Genomic DNA, 19936 nt, shown 5'->3' with positions numbered 1-19936 from the left:
GCGAAATTTTTCATTCCAGAAAATGAAGATTTCAAACCAGAGATTTGCTTTGGAGGAGACAGCAGAAAGGATCCAGCAAGACTGGTCTAAGACATGAGGCAGAAGATTAAAACAAAAACTAGGGGCAAGTAGGAAAAGCTGCTACTGAATATAGATACAGCACTGAGCTGTTACTTAACTTCTGAAATCCTGTTTTCTTTGCCACTTTTGTGATAGTTCTTGATTTAACTAGCCACAAAACAGCTGACCGGGGAAAAAGCTTGCCAGATCAAGCTGTGCTACCATCCAGAAAGCCAAGATTAACATGTACATACATCGCAAGAAACAAGTCTTATTAATAAAGATCATGCATATAGGGAAAGGCTTAAAGCGGAAGAGTTATTCTGCTTTAAACTTATCAGTCTGAAAGACTCATTGGATGTCTTCTAGCTATTTGTAAGATCACCTGGCCAGTCACCTTGTTCATGGTGTCTGTACATGTCCTTAAGCTGCACACAAGAAAACTGGACCTATTCCAGTAGCAGGAGGATGCCTGCCTCAGTAACACCTGTCCTGTGGACACATATACACTGACAAAAAGCAACTAGAGACAAAAGATGTTTACCAAAGAAGAGCCTGCCTAAAAGACTGGAACTTATGACATGGCTCATTTTAAGAGTTCCCAAACTTTCCTCACTTTCAAAAGCTTTGCAGAAGATCTAGTCTAAACAAACAAGTTCCATTTTCTGGATGGAATCTGCAAAATCAAAAGCTCTCCTCTTAGCTTTATTTCTACTATTATCACAGTAATGGAGACTTTTTTTTTTTTTTCAGCAAAGCCTAGCATAAACACAAGGCAGTATGAAGAAAGCAAGGATGTCAGGATACCCACCTGTACTATTTTTCTGCATAAGATAAACCATTTAAAGCTCTGCTCCAGACAAGCCATTCCCTATGCTGACTGCTGTTCAGGAAAAAGATGTGAGGAGATGGACAAGGGAGGTGAAAAGCTCATTTTACCAGTTCAGAGTTCAAGTCTGTCAGAGCCAGAAGGCCAATACTTTAAAGTAGTGACTTGGTACTTGTTGGACCACCAAACTAGCTTTTTTCCTGCAGCTACAAGTGAGAAGAAAGGAGAGGAGGGGGGGAGTTGCTGAAATCTTGGGAAATGACTCTACCACAAAAGGTCTAGTATCTGAAATAAAAAATGAAAGCAAAGGTAGAAAAAAGCTGCTTCACAAGCTCACACAAAATTGATCTTTGCGAGTGCAGTGAACTACACTCATTTGTTTTAAAAAAGTTTTCGAGGCACCAAAGTAGAACCAACTTTCAATCAACCAGCTGAAGGCTACTCTGGAGAGCCCCTGGCCACATGGCCCTGCAGGGCTGGGCTTTCACAGCTCAGCTCCTGGGGGTGCTCCTTGCCCACCACACGGCTGGCCCTGTGGAACACCCACGCTGCAGCGAGAATTGCACTAACAACCTTCCTCAAGTGACCTGTGCTGAAAGCTAATTTCTGAATAGACAGCAGACACCACTGCTAACTTTGTTTTAAGTGTTGGAAGTGTTCATTTCTCAGGTAGTACTTGCCAGTAATTCGGAACATAAGCAAGCTCTGCACCCAAGTTTTCCCCAAGCATGAACTGAACTCAGTGATGTTAACTCAGTAGCGCCCACAGGATTACAAACTTCAAGTTCACTATTAGATCCATGCTCCTTTGTCAGTCTGCAGACTTGATTCAGGTCCTGCAAAGACTGCTAGCACTGTCAGAAAGGCTCCTTTCCTAGAAAACATAGTTTGTGTATTGCCTAACATAGAATATTTTGTGGTAAGCACTTCACATGCCTGAGGATTTAGGATGAAATTCTTAAATCAAATGGGGTCTGGAGAAATTCAATCTGAAGGATGATGAGCAGGAGAGTTTTAAAATCTCCTTTTTATACAAAGCATTATGAAAGTACTAAAGGAATAGAAATAAGTTCATTAAGAAGATAAATGTCTATCTACGCTGTAGCAGCCACCAGGAAGTTCTCCTCCTCCAAAATGCCTCCTCCTGATGCTCAGACATTCGCTTTGGAGCAAGGAGGAAGACAAGGCAAGGTAGAACATACCTGTTGTCTTGAGCAGGGGATAGTGAATAAGATTACTAAGAGGCTTTAGTCATTTTTTCTATAAAAGACTGACTGATGATATTATTGTTATAGGCACCTGTGTAATCACAACTGGAAAATCAGCAGGATCTTCAGAAAATTAACAATCTCTCTGAAGACAGGCCTTAAATATCTTACAGCAGGAGCTCTGGAACATTTAAAGACATAGATGGAAAAAATGAAAGCTATTTCAAGGAAAAGGAAAAAGTACTTGGAAAGGGGAGAGGAAGGAGAAAAGATATGCAAGTAACAAACAGGAGTTTTCAAATGCCATTGAATCAGACACCTAACACTCAGAAGCAGATCTTTTTAATAGAGCAGATGAAATTAGTACATATTAATTGATAAGCCAGCAATTCTTAGAGGATCCTTGGCTGCTCTTTATAGCCTCTGATGGACTGATTTTATAAACACTATAAAAAGTATGATACATAGTCATCCATTTGCTGACAATGTTTGATAGTCCTATAGCTAATTTTGAACTCATTCGAAGCATGGAATGGTTTTGTCCTGGAAATTCATTACATCCACAGAATAAACCAACAGTGATATTGAAAGAAAGCAATGATCATTTACTCTAGTGACCTTGTTCACTTGTGAAATAAAAGCAGGAATAAATGATGTTCCTAATCAAATGTGTTCTTTTTTGCCCAACATACCAAACTGAAACGTACAGTTTTGGACTCCTGTGTGCCCACATACCTGCTGTGTATCTCAAAAACCACACTCAGTTTCTGACTAATCTTCAAAGCACTCACACTTCCTAGCGAGTTTTGGTGGGGAGAACCAAGATATTATTTTTATATTTATTTATTTTATTATTCTTCCTTTTTCCTAATGTTCCTGTGGAACACCTCACCTACAGAAATGATCACAGGGCTGGAGCACCCCTCCTATGAAGAAAGGTGAGAGAGTTGAGGTTGTTCAGCCTGGAGGTATCTCCAGGTAGACCTTATTGCAGCCTTACAATATATAAAGGAGACTTGTAAGAAACAGTGAAATATTTTTTACCAAGGCCTGTAGTGACAGAACAAGGGGAAATGGTTTTAAACTGAAAGAGGATTTAAAACAGACAGATGAAAGAATTTTTTTATGATGAGGGGGGATTAGGCACTGAAACAGACGTCCTAGAGAAGTTCTGGGTGCCCTGTCCATGGAAACGTTCAAGCCCAGGCAGGATGGGGATTTGGGCAACCTGGTCTAATGGAAGATCTCCCTCCGCACAGCAGGAGGGTTGGACTAGATGAACTTTAAAGGTCCCTTCCAACCCAAACCGTTCAATGATTCCAATTCTTACGTTTCACATGCCATCTCTGCAACTTGAAAGATGGATTTGGTAGGCATAGACTCCAACAAGACAAAGAATAGCATTGCCAACCACCCCTTCCACTCAAAGGCCTCAAAGCAGTGATTTGTTTTTAGACTTCCATTCAGGCTTCAGAGCACTCATCCAAGAGAAAGACAACCTCCACTCATCCCTTCATTTATCTGAGGGAGTTCAAACTCAAACCATCCCCTTGAAGATGAGCAGAGCGTTATTTTAGAGACAAACCATTTTAGAGAAGTAACTATGAAAAGCCTCCTTGCAGCTCTTTGGAGGGCACATTTCAATACTAACGGAACTACTACAGTTGATAATACCTACTTGGTTCAATCTCCTCACACTGGCCATCGAATTACTCATATATAGTTTGTCACTAAGATTTATGCACCAGAAGAACCACAAATCAGGGGTTTTGCAGACAATTTATTTTATCAGATAAAGCTCTGAAAAAGAAAAAATCTGAAGCGGCAGATTCCCAGTTCTTCTGCTTCTATAATGGGCATATGAAAGTGCCTACACTCTTGAAAATAGCACAAGGACATCAGATATAAAAAAGGTTTATTATAATTCAATTTTGCATTATTTTTAATGTCTGTAATAAGCAATATCAGTTAAGACAATTGGTTCTGCACAGATTTCTCACCATAAAAAAAACCAAAAGGAAATAAGAAAGAATTTCCCTTCCCCACATAGGCAAACTCTTAACCCCAGGCAAAATTATTTTGCCAATCATACGATCATACCACCACCTGTTAACAAATGGCACTAATAAAGTCTTTGGCTGGATGCATGCAGCTATATAGACACACTGAGTTTTCCCTGTCACCACACCAGATCCAATCCTGGTTTGAGTATTACAGTATATGCACCTGTTCATTTCTGAAGATGTAAATTTATTGAAATTAAGCATATAGCATTATAAACAGACAAGCTCAAAAATAAAACTGTCTCTGAACCACTATTACCATGTCTTTATTATTTATACTGCAATAACATCTGAAGGTTTCATTTCAAACTCATAAATATATCTTCTCTTCCAGATAAGTAATTTAAAAGATGTATTTTTTCCTAGCCATGACTGGGAGAGGTGAAGAATAAACTTTTCCCATTAAAAAAAAACCAAACAGTTAAAAGCCAGGAAACATTTAGATGAGTAGTATGCCAGGTAAAATATGTTTCCAACAGTAAATTTTCATTGTGCTTCAGCTTCTTAACTACAAACCAGAAGAAAACCTAGTATTTAGCCCAGCAGCCTGTGTGCAAAGATCTGTGCTAACTATTAGGAACATATGTGCAAACATAGTGTAGGAGAGGGGAGTCACTTACTTGAAGGTCCATGAGAGTCTCTTGTATCACCATGATGCTGTGTACATACACAATTGGAGAATGAAGAACAGCAAACAAAAAAATCCAGGCCAGGAAGAAGCAAGTGCACAAAAGCAGCAGCAGCGGGAAAGAAGAAGGATAATGAAAACAGTGTTAGTTTGTACCTAAAATACCACATGCACCTCAATACCAAAGACAAGACCTCAAGAGACTTAGCAGTTCAGAAAAGTTGAAGCAACAAAACTGACAAATACGCTTATAGAGAAGCCGTTCTTAGAAGCTGTCATTGTATATGGTTAGTCAACAGCAACTACCACAACTGCTAATTCTGAGTGTAACATCTCCATCAGCGCTCTACTGCTCATATGGCTTGGATACACAATGTATTTTAAGACATTTTCAGCTGGAATGCTTTCAGAAGAATAAAGCTCTGAAAAAAGCTGAAATAACACAAGAAATGTTTCCAAAACTGCCTCGCTTCCAGATAAGTGTTTTGGAAAGACAAAAACTTTGAAGCCATCAATACTGTGCAAGCACCCATCAATGGCAGATCCAAGCCCAACTGCTTTTGCACACAAACTTAGAAGCCACATTTTCAGTTTGTCTAGAAACATAGGCAACATTTTACATTGCTTAGGATGGAAGACAAGCAGTGCAGTTTTAAAGTTAAGAGGACATTTTATATCGAAGTATTTCCAAAGAATCAAGTTGCATAAAAAATTATCTCTGTCCCACTGAATGCATCAAATATAGGCACTACAGGAGATTAATTACACCATAATAGTCTGTACTCCTTTCTAACATTTGATTTGGAATCTTTTATAAATCATTGCCACTCAAGGCCACAATCAGGACTAAGATGTCATTGTGCTCAGCCATGTACAGATGTAAGGTAAGCTCCACCTATGTCTTAAAGGTTTTACTACATTTGAAATCCACTAATAACAGAAAAGGAGAAAACAAGCATGCTGATCATCGTGACCATTTTATCCTTAAAAATAAAATAAATCCAAACATGCTGTATCTTCTGCATCCCAAACAAAACACTTCTGCTCCATAAAGGAGATAAATCCTTGCTCTGGTTTAAAAAGGATCCAGTGTTGCCTCTAAACAGCAGGAAACGTGAAAAAGAGAAATAAAAATCTTAGCAAGCAGCAGTCTTGTCTAGCATTCCCTATCTCAAAACACAGATTTTTATTCCTCACAGCTGCCCAGGGCTGTTAAAGTGACACTGCAGCATGCAAATACAAAGTACTGCAATAAGAATACAGCAATTGCAGTATACAGCACTGGAAGGGAGAGGGAACCCTTCCTTCATAATTTTGCACTTTCTGGAAAAGAACTTGGTTAAACAAGAGAAATTGAAATAAGTTTTAAGCGCACTTGGTAAACAACCTTCTGTTCCTCCAGAAACTAAATTTAGGTCAAAGAGGGAAACACTGTTAAGGGAATCCATGAACTTACCAGACAGGTTTAGGTACTAGTACATGAAAACACATTCAAGAACTCAGCAGTTTTCAAGGCAAAGTGTTTGTTTTTAACATACAGGTAACATACTGCTGACTAGTAAACAATCTGTGTTTAGAGTGGATCTGTATTACCCTACATTGGTTTTAGATTCAAGAAAATAGTGTAAAGGGAGCAAGACAAAGGAGTCTGCAGCAACTACATAGATCCAGCAACCGACTGAAGGACTGGGAACACCGCTATTCAGCACTGCTTTGCTTTATTTCACACTAAAAGTTGGAAAGCAAGAGAAGATAATTGGAAAAATAGTTAACAGACACGTAGGATGAGAAGTTTCTGAGTCTCAGACAGCACGTTCACTCGCAGTGAATACTTACACGTTGAAGAAACACAGTGAAAAAGCACCGCAGTGGGTCCTGTCTCACCTCCTGCCTCTCAAGCAGCCTTGACCAAGATACAACATGACACCACAGAACAGGGCAACCTGTCACCCGAGACGATGCAGGGGCTTTTTATGTAAATATTTTAGCATTGCATGGTTAATCCTATGAACTGGTACAAACAGCTCCTACGCCACAGGCTGAAACACAAGCCTGTCCTAACTCTGGCCCTGATCTTCTCCAACAGACATTCTGTTTACACACCAAACTGCCTCCGTTGCCGGTCAACCCCCTCTCTCCATTAAAGCTACTTGGGCCTGTGTATTTTCCTAAAGCCTAAAGCCTAAATATATATTTCTAAATATTGATGCGAGATGTTAAGATACTGAAATGAGACTATTTCGGCCCAAAAGACCTCTTCATGTTTCAATAGCCTATTGCACCTATTGCAATCTCCCATGATTTTTATTCTAAATATAAAAAAAAAATACGAGAAACATGCACTTATTTCCAGAGACACAGCCTATCCTTATTTTCACATTTATTTAATTGATTGATTACAGAACAAATCCTTTGACAAGGGAGGCTCGCAACACTACATGATTGATTTAGCTAAAAATGTTACGGCCAAAACATACAAAACCCAGCCCTCCTCCCAGTGAAGTCTGAGATTAAGACTAAGGAATAAAACCAGCAATATAAACCATCACATGAGACAGCAGCCGTAATTCCGTTTTCATACAAAAGCAGCTCTGTGCTTCAGAAAAGTACTATTTTTAGACATTAATTTCTCAGAAATAAAGCTTATTACAACTGCTACTAAACCTTAAATTACATCTGCCAACTAGTCATATACAACAAAATCCTTTTCCTGGTAAAGATTAGGGTACAAGCAAAAACACGTGTCATGCTGGCATGTCTGAATCTCACACCACAAAAGATAAGTTCCTTAAACATACTTACTAGATTTACAATGTAAACGTACAGCTAAATTCTTAATAGAGTTTAAATGCATGTTTTAAAGCCAAGTCAGAGTTTTCACCCTGCTGAGGACAGATTTTTTTTTCTTGAAAGCAGTCTCTAATATGTGTAAATCTCTAAGATTAGTCATGTTACATTTAAATTCAGGTCCAGTAACCCAACCTGCAAAGCTGATCAGTAAAGGACCTCTATTCAGTGCTTCCAGTGAAAAGGCTGGTTTTATGTCTCCTGATGTGTTTAAATAGCAAAGACTGACTGTACAAGTTATATCAAGGGCAACATACCTATGACATACATGTTTTGGTAAAAATTAGAGCCAACTACAAAGTTTCCTAGACAAATCATTTAGAAGAAGACTGGTTTACACCAAACACTCCCATGTAATGTCCTGAGTCCTAGGCCAGTAAGGCCTGTTTAAACTAAATTACTATTTTATGGAAACATAGGCAAAAACTGTTCTCAAACAAAGACTCAAACCAAAGTGCCTAGTATTTTGCACTGTTTTAATTGTGTCAGACTCCAAAAATAGTTTGCTGAGCTGTCATAACATTTGTATTCAGATACAGTGTATATCAACCTAATTATTAGACAGGAAAAGCACTTCATGCAAAACTTTTCTTCTTAGACTGATTCTGGAAAGAAAAGCCCACAATATTAAGCATTGTGATCTCCTCCTCTATTTTTCTTTTCCATGCAAGTCAAAAACACATTATAAAGCTGGCACGTCTAAAAACGGCTTTTTCAGGTATCTATCTCCTAGAAAACCCCTTAAGGACTTAGATGGTGTAGCAAAATGTTGATCAGTGATCTTTATGCATGTTTGAAGCTCATGTATTTAATTAATTTTAATCAGACTTTGAAAAAAAATCAGATTGCGGCTAAAAGTCTGGAATACTGAACAATCTCAAACATGATCCTTCAAAAAATTCAAAATTCTGGGAAGTGTGAGGATTTACATACACTTAAGGTCTTCAGAGTTATTTGGTCCAGCCTCTCTTAAAATATTTTCATTAAAAAATATCTCGGTTTCAATTTTTTTTACTACAGTATAGACCAGACCAAGTATATCAGACTCGCAGATAAGGTTTCAACTATGTTTTTAACATCTATGGTACAACACATAAAACCTCACATTCTAACTGCAATTAAGATAGATACCACTACATGATATTTTGGTGAGAAATGCTTAGAGAAGCCAATCACAGGACACCATCAGTTTAAAAAAGTATTCTGAGATGACACTTGAGATGCCTAAGCACATAGGATAAAAGGCAAATCTGTCCTTGCACTTTGCATTCTTCTGCAGCAGACTTCCTAAAACATACAGAGCCTCATTTCAGGATATCTTCTTCAAATCATGCTATTGTGAAGGCATGTCACAAAAAGAAAACCAGCACATTTCAAGTTACTTCAAAGTTTTTTGTAAACTGGTGCATTTATTTTTAATGTTAGGAGATACTGAGCACAGCAAATGAATTGACAGGGTTGTTTTTTTTTTTTAATATCCTATTGCACAGGTGATAGATGATACTCATAGTACGTTATGCCTGGGCTATATATGCATTGGCCCTGCAACAAAGCAATGAATTTGTTAATTACAGAAAAAAAGCCAATGATTTCCTTAATGTACTGCAAAATAGCTTGTCTCTGAATTCATCACCTAAAATGAAAACAATAATAAAACGCTTGATCAAATTAATAGCTCTATGTAGTAGCTAAACCACCACAAATAAAATTTGTCACTAATGAGGTGCTAACCTTGAGCTTTACCCCAGTTACAGAAAAAATATCCTGTTTTGCCTTTGTGAGGCAGTGCTTTATATCAGAAAGCAGCTTTGGAAACTAAAAACCATTTCCTGGTGCAGCTATGAAAAATGCTTTCCCATCAAGCAGGTTGTGGAAAAATTAAACTCTTAAATAATTTCAACATTATGATGATGATAAAGTGTCATAGCACCCACCAGCCTTTCCTGGTTTTAAACTGCTAAGAAAGAGCTGGTGTTTTCACTACTTCAGAAATTTTATAATCCGCACAGATTATTAACTCTTATCCCTGAAATGACTCTAATAATACATAATTATCACTCCTCCTGCCTTTTCTGCTCATCTTTCCACCAAGAAATACATTGGTTTTCCTTTTTGTCCATAGTCACTAATCAGTAAAGTGCCACTTGGTAAGACTGAGAGGAATACCTTTTTCTTTCCAGATTCAGAGACACCAAGGATCAAATCCTAGAACCAAACGTTTTTTGATATCCAGCCCTCTTGCCAGGAGAATCTAACACATACATGATATTCCAAATGCATTCACCAGAAAAGCATCAATTCAAACCAAACTACAACAGACTCAAGCTACTCAATCCTCTCCCTGAAAAAGCATCAACATGTTCATCTGATTACATGCAGTCCCATTCAAGTTACTTACTGAATTTCTATCTAGTTCCCCGTCAAGCGGAGCAGTTTCCATGCTGAAAGGGGGTGTTGTCTGTCTCTCTGACAGTTAGAGTTCTTCCATCCTGCTACTTGGAACCCTGGAAGAGGAAAGAAAAATACAATAATTCATTTCCAGTGGCTGAAATTCATTAGGGAGCTACACTCTCTCCTCTACATTTTAAGACAGCAAATAGTAAAATAATAAAAATAAAATAATAAATTGTAAGCTGTGTATATTGTGATTCCTTGCAAAACACGCACATTACCCATAAAAACAAACTTTTTAGGAATGGAGAAGATAGTTTCAAATAAAAATGACCAAAACAAAACCAAGCATTTACTTTCAGCCATACTTGCAACCAATAAGGAAGAGCTATGTTGTAAAAACATGAGAGAAGAGGAAAAAAGAAAAAAAAAAAAAAAAAAAAAAAGAACCCAGAGTTTCACAATTTTTGCCACCCTGTATTTCCCCTTTTTCCAGGGTCTCCAGAAACACACCATTCCTGCCCCACAGGCACATACAGGCTGTTTGGATACCTAAAAGCTATTTTGGAGTAGTCAGAGCTTAGGGCTTCCCAGCATAATTCAAGAAACAGCCACATTTTGCTTTGTGGAACAGAGACACAGAAATTAAATGCTTTGTGTAAACCAACACTCTCTGTGGCAGAGCAGGCACTCAGCTGGTGGTCACCACATACAGCCAGAAAGCAATGCCTCCTTCTTTAGATGTTGCCTATTTACTTTTTTTTTTTGCTAGAGAATGAAAGTTACATTAAATCTTAGTATTCGCACCACATTCGAAGTCACTGTTGTGATGAGAAAATGGCCTGGAATCAACCAAATCTTGGTTGAAAAAACACGCCTTTAACTGTTCATTCCCATCGCGGGTTTGAGGCGAGAAGCAGATGGGGATGGGATGCTTGCAGAGATGTTCCCCCACAGCCCACTGCTCTGCCTCTCTCCCATCAGCACAAGATACAAATGGACACAACAGCTGTAAACTGGCCTTTTCCAAAGGGAACAGCCAGCATCCCACAGGAGAAAACCCTGGGTCCCACCGACCACAAAGCCTCCCACTGCCCTTCCCTCCAGCCAGAGACAGGGTGTGATCAGAGAATTAGCCCAAGGACGGTTTGGGGTTGTTTCTTTCTTTCTTTTTGTCTTGGGTGGGGTGAGGGGCCAGGAAGCAGCTAAATAACAAACCAGATTGCTAAACCAATGCTTGTGTAAGAGCAGCGGTAGCATAGAAACAGTGACCTTTTCTTTAAGGTGTGGTGTTAGTGTATTATGCTCAGGGTATATACCTCAAGCTACAGCTTCAGCTCAAGCTTTAGCAGAAACAAATTAACTGAGGACAGAAAGGTGAGGGCGGTGAGGTGGGAGGAGGCATCACAGCCCCTCCAGGGAGCCTGAGGAGCATCACGAGTGCAAGAGAACACGGAAAAGGGAAGGGCAAGGAGAGGAACGGGAAAGCACACAACTGGATCTTGCAGTTCAAAGGCTGCCTCAAGAAATACGCACTCATAAAAACAAATCTCACTATAAAGAAAAACCATTTGTTCAACTGCTTTCAGTGTTTTTATTATCATATTTTCATTCTTCTATTATGTAAAGCACATTTGGAATTAAAAAACCCTTAGGAAGAACATACAGTATTAACACACTATAGCAAGTTACCATAATGTATGCGACTAACACACAAAAGGAAGCATTAATAAAAAGTTTAACAAAAAGACTGTGTGCTAAAGAAACTGCAAAGTCTATAGTTCCCTACGACTCAGTTCAAAGAACTGAGGAGGATCTTACTCAAGTACTTGAGTAATTACCAAGGTGGCATGTAACTGGGAAATGTGTGGCTAGATGTTTTCTTGTATAACAAGTTAGAAACAGTAGACATCTGAAGGGAGATGACTACAAGAGATTAATTTGCATTAATAAAATGAAAAATAGGATTACCACAGAAAGAGGAATTCACCCCAGAAGCTCTGTTTCCTGGCACCACAACATGCACCTTCCACACAGCAGCCACAGGGATGCAGAATTGGGTGCCTCTCGGAGGCTGCTCCTTGTCACCTCTCCCCACAACACCCATCTGAGGCTCTATTATTAGCAGGCAATTCAGCAACACCAGACTGCATACATATTCAATTTACAGAAACACCAGGCTCTCTTAAACAGGATGAAAAATGAGTGGCATTGCACACTGATATTTCAAGTAGTTAATCAGCTTGTTTAGTTACACAAACTTGCAACCATACTCAGTCATCTGAATAAACAGATCTTTCCTGACACAAGAACATCCACCCTAAAACAGTTTAAAATTCATCTCTGTTTTTAACGATCATTTTTTAACTTACAATTTTTATTCTCAACACTCCTGGTGTTTTCTGCTCCTCTGTGTGTTCACGTAACCACAGTCACTACATCCCTTCCTTATCTCAATCTCAAGAGTAGTATCATCAGATGGGTACTCTGATGTCTAATTCTTAGCAGTCACAGTTGTCCATGGTCCCCAAGAAGCCTCATAATTGACTGCGGAGATGTTATGTGGGAGAGAAAGAAAAAATTGTGCTTGCTCATATTTGAACAGGCATGCAGAGTAAAGCAGCAAAGCTGGGGCAAAAATAGTTAAGGCCAACCTTCCCCCACATTGCTTGGCTTATGAGCAGGCAGCCAGCTTGGCTTATTTTTCTTGGCAAAATGAAGACTGAAAGCAAACAGTATTGCTTCTGAAATATGCCAAAATAAATATCAAGGAGGGGAAAAGGATCTCTCAGCAAAACAATATTGCCAAAAAGTCAAATAAGCATGAGCTTGGAGAACAGACTTATTTTGAATTGCAGAATGTTTCCAACCATCCAAGCCTCAAGGCTTTGAAATAACTTCCCAATAAATGTAGGGAAGGGGAATTTATTTATTTATTTGTAAATACAGCCAGGTTATTATGAGGGGTACTTCCACAAGTGAGCTCTTTTCTGCTTCTGCTGACCCAACCATTAGCTTTGAGGACACAACCCCAAATTTAAATCATCTTTTTAGCTTTTGGTGGACATTTATGATATGCCTTTGCTGCTCTCTCCACATTCACAAGTATTTGCAATCTGGTTCTCTGGCTGGTTTGTTTAGGGTTTTAATTAACAGATGATCCTACTTCACAGTCACAACTCTTAAGAGCTTGAATGTTCAGAAGAACACACGCAAACTAAAACTATTTGTAAAGAACTCAAAGATTGTAGCCCAGCTAATCACCTATGTTTCTTTCATACACAATGGATACAAACTGGAACTTAGAAAGGTACTGCATTTTTAAAGCAGCTGTAACAATCAGACAAATCATGCTGCAAAATAAGGTATTTCTCTCCAACTGTGAAGAGGATCTAGGGTGATCAGCTCAGAAACATGTATTTAAAACAGAAGGGAAATGCATTCTACTTGGCACATGATCAAAAACCTGCCATCTTAACATCTGTATTTCATCTTAATTTATTTTAGCAGATTGCATCAGCTATTGGTAGTTTTTTTTAACAGTCTGGTTTTCAGTTCAGTGCACCTTAAGAATAGGAAAATCCTGCTTGGATATCTGATAAAAGCAGAGGACAACATATAGCAGGGAAAGCTAATACTAATACAGAATTTCACCTATCTACACATATGCATACTCAAATGTTTTATGCGACTTCCTCCCTCTTTCCTAGTTCCCACCCTTAAAAAAAATAAAATAAAATAAAAAAAATCTCAAAAGTATGCCCTGGATCCTGCACTTGGGTCACAACAACTCCAGGCAGTGCTACAGGATCAGGGAAGAGTGGCTGGAAAGCTGCGTGGCAGAAAAGGATCTAGGAGTGTTGACTGACAGATGGCTGAACATGAGCCAGCAGTGTGCCCAGGTGGCCAAACTGGACAACAGCATCTTGGCATGCATCAAAAATAGTGTAGTCAGCAGAACAAGGGAAGTGATCATCCCCTTGTACCTGGCACTGATGAGGCTGCACCTCAAATCCTGTGTTCAGTTTTGGGCCCCTCGCTACAAGAAAGACATTGAGGTGCTGGAGAGAGTTCAAAGAAGGGCAACAAAGCTGGTGTGGGGCCTGGAGCACCAGCAAAAACAGCAGACACCAGGTGCCTTGGCCATGTCAGAAGTCTCTGGTTGCATACCTTTATTCACACCTTTACAGACAAGTGGATTGGATGGTGTTCTGTATTGACTTATAAATTCCATATGTTAACCAGATTATATGAGTGTTTATTGTAGGGATATGCTCATTTAACTGCATAAGGGGGCTATTAGGAAAGACAATCCCTTTTCCCTCTAGCATAAGAAAGGCCCCTCACCAAATATGTACTTTGTTTCAGTCCTATTAGAGAGTTTAAACCTGACTGCATGGCAGTAATACCCTATTGAAGGTACATTTCTAACATTAAAACCATAATTCACTTCACAGAAGGACTCTTCCCCTTCTCCCACAGATTAGCTTCCACTCAAACACGTCACTAAATTTGGAGAATTTCACCAAGAGTCTTTACCTAATCTCATGGCTGAGACACTATGTTATCTCTTCCTATATCCTCACTGCCCCCTGAATTTTGGCCAAGGTGCAGCCACAATGTGAAAATGGTCGAGATGACCCCTGATTCTAACAGGTTTTCTGCTTAATCTATGAACCAAGTTACTTGAACACTTGCATACTGTACCATTTAGGGAGGTTTTAGCTTTCTCTGTAAGTACTATCACCTACAGTCATTAGATATAGGATTTGCACAGTGATACTGTCTTGTGATCCGTTATAGTATCAGACCACTCTCTTACACTCCAGCATCACACCACACAGGCATGGTACAGCCTCACCTGTGACTTGCTGATTGGCTGCACAAAGTGCAGGGTGAAATGGCTACTGCATGCTCACCTGGCCTTCCAAAGGGCAAGCGTTCCCCAGGCTCAGACCTCCAAAATGGACCTGCTAAGTTCTGCTGGGTACCTATCTTCTATCCTTAAGGCCTAAATTAAGTTAATGCACTTAAATTTCCCAAGATGAGCATCAAATAAGAGTATATTGTAAATTTCTTTTAAGGTGACACATGCGTAATACATTGACTTCAAAGACCAATGTGACAACAAGCATGGGCAACACACACTAGGAGAAAGGAAACCTAGTTGTTCACATGGGCATCAAGAAGGGTAAAAATGCACTTAGGTCCTTGCTGGAAAAGAGGGTCACAACAGTACCAGTGAAGTGCTGTTCCACTGGGAATCACACAATGGATGAGATAGGAAGGGACCTCTGGCAGTCATCTTGTTCAAACCCCCCCTTTTATAGAAGGATGTTGGACCTTTCTGGGCCCAACACAATAGGATCTACTTCCTCATCTCTTTTTGCTTCTGTTAGGGGTTTTGTTAGTTCGCTCAACCCAGGGATACACTGTCATCAGAATCCTACTGCTGCAAGGAATCCCCGTACCCGTTTCTTTGTGACTGACATCAAGTTTAGCTGTAGTGTTGTGTTGGTTTGACTGAAATCGAGCTGATTTTCATCATGTGCTTAGAAACTTTTCTTATTAACAGCTAGCACTAACTTTTTTTGTTTTGGATTTAATATGAGAATTATTGTGATAAGATGCTAGGTTTCCCAAGTTTTGACTGAGAAGAGCTAACTTATTTCTTCCCACGAGCTTTCCAGCGTTTGGGATTGGGTGAGAGGAGAATGTAAGAACTTACTGGTACCTCTGCCACTCTCAGGGAGACCATGGTCTTTCTGGGGGTTGTACCTCCAGGTGAAAGACAACTAGGAAGGGCACCATAAATGGGACAGACCTTGAGTGACATCCAGGTTGATCAATTAAAATATTCCACACCATTAGCGTCATGCTCGGTATATAATTGGAGTAGGCTTTTCCAGCTCATTAGTTCCATTCCAGCTCACTTCTGTTCCAATTCAGTTCCAGTAGCTGGGTTAGTTTAATTAGTTCAGCCTTTTGCTGTTCTGCCATTTTGCAGTTGGCCTTTGGGTCTTTCTGCCTTTTTGCTTTCTCACTGTTCAGGACCAGGGTGCTTTACTTCTTGGGACTAACTCTTCAGCATGGATGGAGTTTGTGAGAAACTGCATTAAGTATCACTTATTTTCTCTTCTTCATTTTACATATTCTTATTAGTAGTAAAATATTAGTATTATTTTGTTGTTTCATTAAACTGCTTTTATATCAACCTGCGAGTTTTTCCATTCCCTTTTGATTTTCTTCCCTTCTTGGGGTATGGGGAGGAGTGACCAAGCAGCTGTCATGGTTTTTGTGGCTAGCTGGAGTTAAACCACAACAAGCACCTACCCCTTCTGAGTCTTTCTCACTGCTCTTCTCTTAAAATAAAACTTAAGTATTTCACTTCTTTCTGACACAGCTCAAGTTGGGACTGAGATGCACAGTGTCATTTCACCGCTAAGGCAGTACATAAACACACAGTATCTACTATACAGGCACTTTCATCTTCACTTGCTATTAGTAAATCATCTACATATTTCACAAGAACTGTTTCACATGGCAGTTTTATATCTCTTAAATAATTTCCCATTATTCACAAAAACTTGTAGGAGACTCTGCAAACACTTGTGGGTCAGCTGCTGTCCTTTCCATGTGAAAGCAAACAAAAGTTGGCTGGTTTTGTGTAGCAGGACACTAAAAAAAAGCAGCAGTTAGATCAGTTACAGTTAAACTTTTTGCCCAAAGCGGTATTAGTGAGAGCATAGTGGAGGGATCAGGCACTACTGGGTGAGAAACCACTATGTGGTCATTAACTGCTCGTGAATATTGTACAAAGTGATATTCTGGGTCTCCATCTTAATCTAATCTATTTTTCTTCACTAGGAGTATAGGAGTATTGTAGGGTGACTCACATACTTCTAAAATTCCTAGAGTTAAATAGCAGTCAATTTGTTTTTGAATGCTTTTTTCTGGTTCTTGGGGAACAGGATACTGTTTCACAGCAGGAAGAGCTCCTCCCTTTGTTTTTATGATCACAGGGTGAGCTGAAACTCATAGCCCTACATCCAAACTGGTTTTACTCCATAATTTTGTTGGCACAGATTTTAATATTTCTGGTATTTTGAACTCTTCGTTAGTACTCTTGGTAATTACATTCATCCTCACAATTATTATATCCACTCCCTCAGGCAATAAATGTATTTCCATGTCCAGAGCCTGTAAAAGATCTGTCCCTAATAAACTTCCTGGGCAGTCTTCCACAAATACAGACTTTTCCCATATAGTCTTATTTCCTATTGTCACAAATAAGGGTTTGCTTAATTTTGCTCCATTGCCAGTAACTACATGAATCAAAGTTTCATCCATAAGTTTGGACCCTGCTGGGGTGAAATTTAAAAGTGATAATGTGGCTCCTGTATCTACTAAGAATTCAACTTCACAGCCTTCTACTTTACCTATTATGTGTCCCTTTTGGTCTAAAGGAGTCCTCCATACATTAACAATACATTAACCAAGAACTAAGACTGCACAACTTCCCTGGGCAACCTGTGCCAATGTTTGGTCACCCTCACAGTACAGAAGTGTTTCCTGATGTTGAGAGAGAGCATCCTGTGTCTCAGTTCGTGCCCACTGCCTCTTGTCCTGTCACTGGGCACGACTGAAAACAGCTGCCTCCGTCCTCTTTGCATCCTCCCTTCAGGTATTTATATACATTGATAAGATCCCTCAAGCCTTCTCCATGCTGAGCAGTCCCAGCTCTTTCTCTCAGTTCTTCCTCAAATAACAGATGATCCAGCCCCTTTAATCATCTTTGTGGCCCTTCACTGGACTCTCTCCGCTATGTCCACATCTCTCTTGTACTGGGGAGCCCAGAAATGGACCCAGCACTCAAGATATGGCCTCACCAGTGCAGAGTGGAAGGAAAGGATCACTACCCTCAACCTGCTGACAATGCTTTGTCTAATAGACCCAAAGACACCATTCACCTTCTTTGTGGCAAGGTCATGTTACTGGCTCATGTTCAACTTGCTGTCCTCCAGAATCACCAGGTGACTCCTAGGTAAGGAGTTCTCAGGTGTGGTTATCACTGCATTCAGTTCAGTAAAGTCCATAACGAAGCTGGAGGTAATAATCTTGCAAAAGGTAGCTAAGTGCTAAAAAACAAACAAACAAACAAAACTAAGAAAAAATTTAAGAGCTAACAGGGACAGGATTAGTTTTCAGAGGTTAAAGAAAATCTAAATAATAAATCTAACTATGGTGATCAAACCAAGGCTCTCATATAATCTAAGTGCCACACAGCAATTATAAAACAGGGTGACAGCACTTTCACTTGGCTCTGTGCAGCAGAGGAGCAGCAACAGCACAGACTGTAATCAAGGCACATGCCTTCCTTTGGAGGCTCTGTGAATCCAGTGCACCAGAGGAAGTACAGCCCCCAGGTTGTGGAGTGGGGCCACAGATCCCCTTTCTCAGTTCAGGAGTCCACACACCAAGTAGACTTCACTAGGACAAGCTACAGATCAGGCCAGCTTCTTGCACATGACCCAATGTCACCGCATGCCAAGGACCACCTGTTTGTTGAGACCAGTTCTGAGAAAGACGGAGCTGAAGTCAAGTTCTTGGTAAAAATGGAGTGGGGCCAACATCGTCAAACGATGCAGCAAAAGATCTGGTAAACAACAAAATCACAAGTTTTCCTCAACTCTCAAACTAAGCACCTTACACACGCTAACAAGAACTTGGAAGAACTAGGAAAAGGTTTTGTTCTGCAGCTGTAGAAAATAAATCAGAGAGCTGAGTAGATCTCTAGGTTCAATTCCTTCTGCTGTGAAGTCAAGACAAATAGGAGAGCTTGACAAAATCAGTAATAACATTGGGGAAGTAACAGATTATGACCTGCATGGTTAGGTTAACTCTGAATTGCAGTGTTTGAATGCTCAAAAGTCTGCTACAGGTATAACACTACCAGACTCAAAAACTGCCACACATATGACCCCTGAGTATACTGTAATCACTTAATGCTATCAGCCACCAAATACACCCTTATGAAACACTACATTCCACCCTGAGTTTCATCACCTGCCTTCTCATTTCCTGAACAATGAGTCCACGTGCAAAGAAAGCTGTTTCCTGTTTCTGTATTGCTGTTTCCAGAAGAAGAAAGAAAAACACACACACCATACAAGCCACAAAAAACACACAACAGGAAAGTTGAAGCACTTAAGAACAATACTTGAAAACATGTCTCATCTAGAAAAAACTTGGAAAGTAGAAGCACAGTCCAGATACCTCAGCTATCTTTTGAGGGTGACAGATGGCAATGAATGCCAAGTAAAGGGTAGCAAACTTCTGAATATTCACTGCAACTTTAATAATTACTACCTTACACAGGTGTCCCACAGGCAAACTTGTCCTGGTAAAGATAAAAGAGTACAGGAGAGGAGGTAAAAGTCACCTCTAGGTACTCAAATTCAACATCTTCTGAAAAAACTCAAGTTCCAAGTGTTCTGGAGCCCCCAGCCATTGAAATGCACTTCAAAGTTCCCCAATCTGTCACAGTCTTCACAATGTACATTTGGCAAGACTGCTCCCATGATTCAAATGAGTTGTTGGTCTTAATGGTAAAAATGGTTAAAATGGTTATTTCTTCACTTAAGGATATCTAGTTATCTGAAACATTATCTACTTCACTGCCACAAGCCATTTTTACCTGGGGCTCAGTCTGACTTTTGTGCATAAAAAGGCAATAAATCTTTTTTTTTTTTTTTTTTTTTTTTTTAATTTAAGCTTGAACCAGAGGGAAGCTATGAAGCTTCATAAAATATCCAGAAGATTTTTGTTTTGTTGTCATGAAATATGGAAAGAAGATTTAATCAAACCTTACATCTCCAAATCTAGCATTTTATTTTTACATTTCAAGATG

The 19936-nt window shown here is 39.5% G+C and overlaps 1 protein-coding gene across 5 annotated transcripts in view; it reads right to left on the bottom strand.

Annotated features, from left to right (window-relative positions):
- The window catches only part of OSBPL8 (oxysterol binding protein like 8), a 98742-nt gene that overhangs the window by 54353 nt on the left and 24453 nt on the right, over window positions 1-19936 (bottom strand). For 2 of the 5 annotated variants that reach the window (XR_013921905.1, XM_080340550.1), the window contains exons 2-3: window positions 10034-10139; window positions 4781-4817 (exon numbers count right to left, since the gene is read on the bottom strand). Coding sequence is in view for 3 of the 5 variants with exons in the window: in XM_080340550.1 (XP_080196676.1) it covers window positions 4781-4817; window positions 10034-10075 (79 nt within the window). In the remaining 2 variants the exon portion in view is untranslated. Of the gene's footprint in view, window positions 1-4780; window positions 4818-10033; window positions 10747-19936 lie in introns of those variants that run through there. The other 3 variants (XM_080340551.1, XM_080340553.1, XM_080340552.1) reach the window with 3 other exon arrangements.

The sequence above is a fragment of the Nesoenas mayeri genome (genome assembly GCF_963082525.1).
Source record: "Nesoenas mayeri genome assembly, chromosome: 1".
Lineage (NCBI taxonomy): Eukaryota > Metazoa > Chordata > Aves > Columbiformes > Columbidae > Nesoenas > Nesoenas mayeri.
Note: the sequence above shows the minus strand (reverse complement) of the source record. Positions and strands in the feature narration are given on the sequence as shown.